Source organism: Petromyzon marinus (assembly GCF_048934315.1).
Source record: "Petromyzon marinus isolate PM22_M1 ecotype Great Lakes invasive population chromosome 85 unlocalized genomic scaffold, UKy_Petmar_22M1.pri1.0 chr85_unloc.2, whole genome shotgun sequence".
Lineage (NCBI taxonomy): Eukaryota > Metazoa > Chordata > Hyperoartia > Petromyzontiformes > Petromyzontidae > Petromyzon > Petromyzon marinus.
The window spans coordinates 103316-112997 of record NW_027422647.1 but is presented as its reverse complement, the minus strand read 5'-3'; the positions used below and the strand labels follow the sequence as shown (position 1 = coordinate 112997).

General features: G+C 51.6%; 1 protein-coding gene across 1 annotated transcript in view; it reads right to left on the bottom strand.

Moving 5' to 3' along the window:
* Nucleotides 1-9682, bottom strand: part of LOC142908535 (G-protein coupled receptor-associated protein LMBRD2-like) — a 72562-nt gene that overhangs the window by 36187 nt on the left and 26693 nt on the right. The window contains exons 9-10 of the mRNA XM_076059274.1: nt 7683-7780; nt 2387-2490 (exon numbers count right to left, since the gene is read on the bottom strand). Of these exons, the coding sequence (XP_075915389.1) occupies nt 2387-2490; nt 7683-7780 (202 nt within the window). The remainder of the gene's footprint in view (nt 1-2386; nt 2491-7682; nt 7781-9682) is intronic.

Below are 9682 nucleotides of genomic sequence, written 5' to 3'. Positions count from 1 at the left end.
ACCACCACCATCACCACCATCACCACCACCATCACCATCACCACCACCACCACCACCACCATCACCACCACCACCACCATCACCACCACCATCACCACCACCACCATCACCACCACCACCACTACCATCACCACCACCATCACCACCACCACCATCACCACCACCACCATCACCACCATCACCACCACCACCACCACCATCACCACTACCACCATCACCACCATCATCACCATCACCACCACCACCACCACCATCATCACCACCATCACCACTACCACCATCACCACCATCATCACCATCACCACCACCACCACCATCACCACCACCACCATCACCACCACCACCATCACCACCATCACCACCATCATCACCATCACCACCACCATCACCACCACCACCACCACCACCATCACCACTACCACCATCACCACCATCATCACCATCATCACCACCACCACCACCATCACCACCACCACCATCACCACCACCACCATCACCACCACCACCACCATCACCACCATCACCACCACCATCACCACCACCACCACCACCATCACCACCACCACCACCACCATCACCACCACCACCATCACCACCATCACCACCATCACCACCACCATCACCACTACCACCATCACCACCATCATCACCATCACCACCACCACCACCACCACCATCATCACCACCATCACCACTACCACCATCACCACCATCATCACCATCACCACCACCACCACCATCACCACCACCACCATCACCACCACCACCATCACCACCATCACCACCATCATCACCATCACCACCACCACCACCACCATCACCACCACCACCACCACCACCATCACCACTACCACCATCACCACCATCATCACCATCATCACCACCACCACCACCACCACCATCACCACCACCACCACCACCATCACCATCACCACCACCATCACCATCACTACCACCATCACCACCACCACCATCACCACCACCATCACCATCACCACCACCATCACCATCACTACCACCATCACCACCACCACCATCACCACCACCATCACCACCACCATCACCACCACCATCACCATCACCACCACCACCATCACCACCATCACCACCACCATCACCATCACCACCACCACCATCACCATCACCATCACCACCACCATCACCACCACCACCATCACCACCACCACCACCACCATCACCACTACCACCATCACCACCATCATCACCATCATCACCACCACCACCACCATCACCACCACCACCACCACCATCACCATCACCACCACCATCACCATCACTACCACCATCACCACCACCACCATCACCACCACCATCACCATCACCACCACCATCACCATCACCACCACCATCACCATCACTACCACCATCACCACCACCACCATCACCACCACCATCACCACCACCATCACCACCACCATCACCATCACCACCACCACCACCATCACCACCATCACCACCACCATCACCATCACCACCACCACCATCACCATCACCACCACCACCATCACCACCATCACCACCACCACCATCATCACCACCACCACCACCACCACCACCATCACCACCATCACCACCACCATCACCACCACCACCATCACCACCACCATCACCATCATCACCACCACCATCACCACCACCACCACCACCATCACCACCATCACCACCATCATCACCACCACCACCACCATCACCACCACCACCACCACCATCACCACCACTACCATCACCACTACCACCATCACCACCATCACCACCACCATCACCATCACCACCTCACCACCACCACCATCACCACCATCACCACCACCACCACCATCACCACCATCACCACCATCACCACCACCACCACCACCATCATCACCACTATCACCACCATCACCACCACCACCACCATCATCACCATCACCACCACCACCACCATCACCACCACCACCACCATCACCACCACCACCATCACCACCACCACCATCACCACCATCACCACCATCACCACCATCACCATCACCACCACCACCATCACCACCACCGCCATCACCACCACCACCATCACCACCACCATCACCATCATCACCACCACCATCACCACCACCACCACCACCATCACCACCATCACCACCATCATCACCACCACCACCACCACCATCACCACCACCACCACCACCACCATCACCACCACTACCATCACCACTACCACCATCACCACCATCACCACCACCATCACCATCACCACCTCACCACCACCACCACCACCATCACCACCATCACCACCACCACCATCACCACCACCATCATCACCACCACCATCACCATCACCACCATCATCACCACTACCATCACCATCACCACCACCACCACCACCACTAACCTCGTCTGAGCAACTCTGTGCCCTCTTCGATGAGGTCAGAGGTCATGTCATCGTCACCGATGAACTGCTGGAAGCCGAGGAGCTTGAGGAGACGTGAACCCATCCTGGAGATTACACACTCACACACTTACACACTTATACACACTTATATACACTTACTAATACACTTACACACTTACACACTTATATACACACTTATATATACACGTATACACACTTATACACACTTATATATACACTCACACACTTACTTACACACTTATACACACTTATACACACTTATATATACACTCACACACTTATACACTTATACACTTATACACACTTACTAATACACACTTACACACTTATATACACTTATATGCATACACACTCACACACTTACACACTTATATACACACTTACACACTTATATACACACTTATATACACACTTACACACTTATACACTTACACACTTACACACTTATATACACACTTACACACTTATACACACTTACACACTTATATACACACTTACACACTTATATACACTTACTAATACACTTACACACTTACACACACTTATATACGTATACACACTTACACATACACACTTACACACTTATATACACACTTACACACTTATATACACGTATATGCACTTACTAATACACAATTACTAATAGACACTTACACACTTACGAAAACACACTTACTAATACACACTTACTAATACACACTTACTAATACACACTTACCAATACACACTTACACACTTACGAAAACACACTTGCACACTTACTAATACAGGCTTACTAATGCACACTTACACAATTACTAATACACACTTACACTCACTCACACATACACTCACTCACTCCTACACTCACTCACTCACACACTCACTCACACATTCACTCATACACTCACTCACTCATACACTCACTCATACACTCACTCACTCATACACTCACTCGTACACTCACTCACTCATACACTCACTCATACACTCACTCACTCATACACTCACTCACTCACTCTTACACTCACTCACTCACTCATACACTCACTCACTCATACACTCACTCATACACTCACTCACTCATACACTCACTCATACACTCACTCACTCATACACTCACTCATACACTCACTCACTCTTACACTCACTCACTCACTTATACACTCACTCACTCATACACTCACTCACACACACACTCATACACTCACTCACTCATACACTCACTCACTCATACACTCACTCACTCACTCATACACTCCCTCACTCATACACTCACTCACTCATACACTCACTCACTCATACACTCACTCACTCATACACTCACTCACTCATACACTCACTCACTCACTCATACACTCACTCACTCATACACTCACTCACTCATACACTCAAACACTCACACACTCACTCACTCACACACTCACTCACTCACTCATACACTCACTCACTCACTCATACACTCACTCATACACTCACTAACTCATACACTCACTCACTCACACACTCACTCATACACTCACTCATACACTCACTCATACACTCACTCACTCATACACTCACTCATACACTCACGGCTTCCCGATATCCGCAGTCAGTGAGTTGCTGGGTGAGTGAGTGAGTGAGTGGGTGGGTGAGAGGGTGAGTGAGTGAGTGGGTGAGTGAGTGAGTGAGTAGGTGAGTGAGTGGGTGAGTGAGTGACTGGGTGAGTGGGTGGGTGAGTGAGTGAGTGGGAGAGTGAGTGACTGAGTGAGTGAGTGGGTGAGTGAGTGAGTGGGTGAGTGGGTGAGTGGGTGAGTGGGTGAGTGACTGAGTGAGTGAGTGGGTGAGTGAGTGAGTGACTGAGTGAGTGACTGAGTGACTGACTGAGTGAGTGACTGACTGAGTGAGTGAGTGAGTGACTGAGTGAGTGACTGAGTGACTGAGTGAGTGACTGACTGAGTGAGTGAGTGACTGAGTGACTGACTGAGTGAGTGAGTGACTGAGTGACTGAGTGACTGACTGAGTGAGTGAGTGACTGAGTGACTGACTGACTGAGTGAGTGAGTGACTGAGTGCCTGACTGAGTGAGTGAGTGACTGAGTGACTGACTGAGTGAGTGAGTGACTGAGTGACTGACTGACTGAGTGAGTGAGTGACTGAGTGACTGAGTGAGTGACTGAGTGACTGAGTGACTGAGTGAGTGACTGACTGAGTGAGTGAGTGACTGAGTGACTGACTGAGTGAGTGAGTGAGTGACTGAGTGAGTGACTGAGTGAGTGACTGAGTGACTGAGTGACTGAGTGAGTGAGTGACTGAGTGACTGAGTGAGTGACTGAGTGAGTGAGTGACTGACTGAGTGACTGAGTGACTGACTGAGTGATTGAGTGGGTGAGTGAGTGACTGACTGAGTGACTGACTGACTGACTGAGTGAGTGACTGAGTGAGTGACTGAGTGAGTGACTGAGTGAGTGAGTGAGTGACTGAGTGAGTGAGTGAGTGACTGAGTGACTGACTGAGTGAGTGAGTGAGTGACTGAGTGACTGACTGAGTGAGTGAGTGACTGAGTGACTGACTGAGTGAGTGAGTGACTGACTGAGTGAGTGAGTGACTGAGTGACTGACTGAGTGAGTGAGTGAGTGACTGAGTGACTGAGTGAGTGACTGACTGAGTGAGTGACTGACTGAGTGAGTGAGTGACTGAGTGACTGACTGAGTGAGTGAGTGACTGAGTGACTGACTGAGTGAGTGAGTGAGTGACTGAGTGAGTGACTGAGTGACTGACTGAGTGAGTGAGTGAGTGACTGAGTGACTGACTGAGTGAGTGACTGACTGAGTGACTGAGTGAGTGAGTGAGTGACTGACTGAGTGACTGACTGACTGACTGAGTGACTGAGTGAGTGAGTGACTGACTGACTGAGTGACTGACTGACTGAGTGAGTGACTGAGTGAGTGACTGAGTGAGTGAGTGACTGAGTGAGTGAGTGAGTGACTGAGTGAGTGACTGAGTGAGTGAGTTGGTGAGTGAGTGAGTGAGTGACTGAGTGAGTGAGTGAGTGACTGAGTGAGTGAGTGAGTGACTGAGTGAGTGACTGAGTGAGTGGGTGAGTGAGTGGGTGAGTGAGTGGGTGAGTGAGTGGGTGAGTGGGTGAGTGAGTGGGTGAGTGAGTGAGTGAGTGGGTGAGTGAGTGAGTGAGTGGGTGAGTGAGTGACTGAGTGAGTGACTGAGTGACTGAGTGAGTGAGTGACTGAGTGAGTGACTGAGTGAATGAGTGACTGACTGAGTGAGTGAATTAGTGAGTGACTGAGTGAGTGACTGACTGAGTGAGTGACTGAGTGAGTGAGCGACTGAGTGACTGACTGAGTGAGTGAGTGAGTGACTGAGTGACTGACTGACTGAGTGAGTGAGTGACTGAGTGACTGACTGAGTGAGTGAGTGACTGAGTGACTGAGTGAGTGACTGAGTGACTTAGTGACTGAGTGAGTGAGTGACTGAGTGAGTGAGTGAGTGACTGACTGAGTGACTGAGTGAGTGACTGACTGAGTGAGTGACTGAGTGAGTGACTGACTGACTGAGTGAGTGACTGAGTGAGTGACTGAGTGAGTGACTGAGTGAGTGACTGAGTGAGTGAGTGTCTGAGTGAGTGACTGAGTGTCTGAGTGAGTGACTGAGTGACTGAGTGAGTGAGTGACTGAGTGAGTGACTGACTGAGTGACTGAGTGACTGAGTGAGTGTCTGAGTGAGTGACTGAGTGACTGACTGAGTGAGTGAGTGACTGAGTGACTGACTGAGTGAGTGAGTGACTGAGTGACTGACTGAGTGAGTGAGTGAGTGACTGAGTGACTGAGTGAGTGACTGAGTGACTGAGTGAGTGACTGAGTGAGTGAGTGACTGAGTGACTGACTGAGTGAGTGAGTGACTGAGTGACTGACTGAGTGAGTGAGTGACTGAGTGAGTGACTGAGTGAGTGACTGAGTGACTGACTGAGTGAGTGAGTGAGTGACTGAGTGACTGACTGAGTGAGTGACTGACTGACTGAGTGAGTGAGTGAGTGACTGAGTGAGTGTCTGAGTGAGTGACTGAGTGACTGAGTGAGTGAGTGACTGAGTTAGTGACTGAGTGAGTGACTGAGTGAGTGAGTGAGTGACTGACTGAGTGAGTGATTGAGTGACTGAGTGAGTGAGTGACTGAGTGAGTGAGTGACTGACTGAGTGACTGACTGACTGAGTGAGTGACTGAGTGACTGAGTGAGTGACTGAGTGTCTGAGTGAGTGACTGAGTGACTGAGTGAGTGAGTGTCTGAGTGAGTGACTGAGTGACTGAGTGACTGAGTGTCTGAGTGAGTGACTGAGTGACTGAGTGAGTGACTGAGTGAGTGAGTGTCTGAGTGAGTGACTGACTGAGTGTCTGAGTGAGTGACTGAGTGACTGAGTGACTGAGTGTCTGAGTGAGTGACTGAGTGACTGAGTGAGTGACTGAGTGAGTGAGTGTCTGAGTGAGTGACTGAGTGACTGAGTGAGTGACTGAGTGACTGAGTGAGTGACTGAGTGAGTGAGTGAGTGACTGAGTGAGTGAGTGACTGAGTGACTGAGTGAGTGACTGAGTGACTGAGTGTCTGAGTGAGTGACTGAGTGACTGAGTGAGTGACTGAGTGTCTGAGTGAGTGACTGAGTGAGTGACTGACTGAGTGTCTGAGTGAGTGACTGAGTGACTGAGTGACTGAGTGTCTGAGTGAGTGACTGAGTGACTGAGTGAGTGACTGAGTGAGTGAGTGTCTGAGTGAGTGACTGAGTGACTGAGTGAGTGACTGAGTGACTGAGTGACTGAGTGAGTGACTGAGTGAGTGAGTGAGTGACTGAGTGAGTGAGTGACTGAGTGACTGAGTGAGTGACTGAGTGACTGAGTGACTGAGTGAGTGACTGAGTGAGTGAGTGAGTGACTGAGTGAGTGAGTGACTGAGTGACTGAGTGAGTGACTGAGTGAGTGAGTGTCTGAGTGAGTGACTGAGTGACTGAGTGAGTGACTGAGTGACTGAGTGACTGAGTGAGTGACTGAGTGAGTGAGTGAGTGACTGAGTGAGTGAGTGACTGAGTGACTGAGTGAGTGACTGAGTGAGTGAGTGACTGAGTGAGTGACTGAGTGACTGAGTGAGTGAGTGACTGAGTGAGTGTCTGAGTGAGTGACTGAGTGACTGAGTGAGTGTCTGAGTGAGTGACTGAGTGACTGAGTGAGTGAGTGACTGAGTGAGTGACTGAGTGAGTGACTGAGTGAGTGACTGAGTGAGTGACTGAGTGAGTGACTGAGTGAGTGACTCTCACGTGAAGTATGTCGCCAGGCAGACGAGGACGATGGTGATGGGGTAGTAAAGGTAAAATCCATCGGCCATGAAGGAGATCACATCCATGTGTCCCATCAGCTGTAGCGGGAGCACCACAACCACCATCATCATCATCAGTAGTAGTACCATCATCATCATCACCATCATCACCATCATCATCATCACCACCATCATCATCATCACCATCATCACCACCACCACAACCACCATCATCATCATCAGTAGTAGTACCATCACCATCATCATCATCACCATCATCACCATCATCATCATCACCACCACCACCACCATCATCACCACCACCACCATCATCATCATCAGTAGTAGTAGTACCATCACCCACTCACTCACCCACCCACTCACTCACCTACTCACTCACCCACCCACCCACTCACCCACCCACTCACTCACTCACACACCCACTCACTCACTCACTCACCCACCCACCCACTCACTCACTCACCCACTCACTCACTCACCCACTCACTCACTCACTCACCCACCCACCCACTCACTCACCCACCCACCCACTCACTCACCCAATCACCCACTCACTCACCCACCCACCCACCCACCCACTCACCCACCCACCCACTCACCCACCCACCCACCCACTCACCCACCCACCCACCCACTCACCCACCCACCCACCCACTCACCCACCCACCCACTCACCCACCCACCCACTCACCCACCCACCCACCCACTCACCCACCCACTCACCCACCCACCCACCCACTCACCCACCCACCTTTGTGTAGGCTGTCTCGATGTGGGTGTGTTGAGAGATGTGTCTCTCTCTCTCACTCACTCATCCACCCACTCACTCACCCACCCACTCACCCACCCACCTCTGTGTAGGCTGTCTCGATGTGGGTGTGTTGAGAGATGTGTGTGTCTCTCACTCACTCACCCACCCACCCACTCACTCACTCACTCACCCACTCACCCACTCACTCACCCACTCACCCACTCACCCACCCACTCACTCACCCACCCACTCACTCACCCACTCACCCACCCACTCACCCACTCACTCACTCACCCACCCACTCACCCACCCACTCACCCACCCACCCACTCACCCACTCACCCACCCACCCACTCACCCACCCACCCACCCACCTCTGTGTAGGCTGTCTCGATGTGTGTGTGTTGAGAGATGTGTGTCTCTCTCACTCACTCACTCACCTCTGTGTAGGCTGTCTCGATGTGGGTGTGTTGAGAGATGTGTGTCTCACCCACTCACTCACCCACTCACTCACCCACTCACCCACCCACCCACCCACTCACTCACTCACCCACCCACCCACCCACTCACTCACTCACCCACTCACCCACCCACCTCTGTGTAGGCTGTCTCGATGTGGGTGTGTTGAGAGATGTGTGTCTCTCACTCACTCACTCACCTACTCACCCACTCACTCACCCACTCACCCACCCACTCACCCACCCACCCACCCACTCACTCACCCACTCACTCACCCACTCACTCACTCACTCACCCACCCACCCACCCACCTCTGTGTAGGCTGTCTCGATGTGTGTGTTGAGAGATGAGTGTCTCTCTCACTCACTCACTCACCCACTCACTCACTCACCCACCCACCCACCTCTGTGTAGGCTGTCTCGATGTGTGTGTGTTGAGAGATGTGTCTCTCTCTCACTCACCTCTGTGTAGGCTGTCTCGATGTGTGTGTGTTGAGAGATGTGTGTCTCTCTCACTCACCTCTGTGTAGGCTGTCTCGATGTGTGTGTGTTGAGAGATGTGTGTCTCTCTCACTCACTCACTCACCCACCCACCCACTCACCCACCCACCTCTGTGTAGGCTGTCTCGATGTGGGTGTGTTGAGAGATGTGTGTCTCACCCACTCACTCACCCACTCATCCACCCACCCACCCACTCACCCACCCACCCACTCACCCACCCACCTCTGTGTAGGCTGTCTCGATGTGGGTGTGTTGAGAGATGTGTGTCT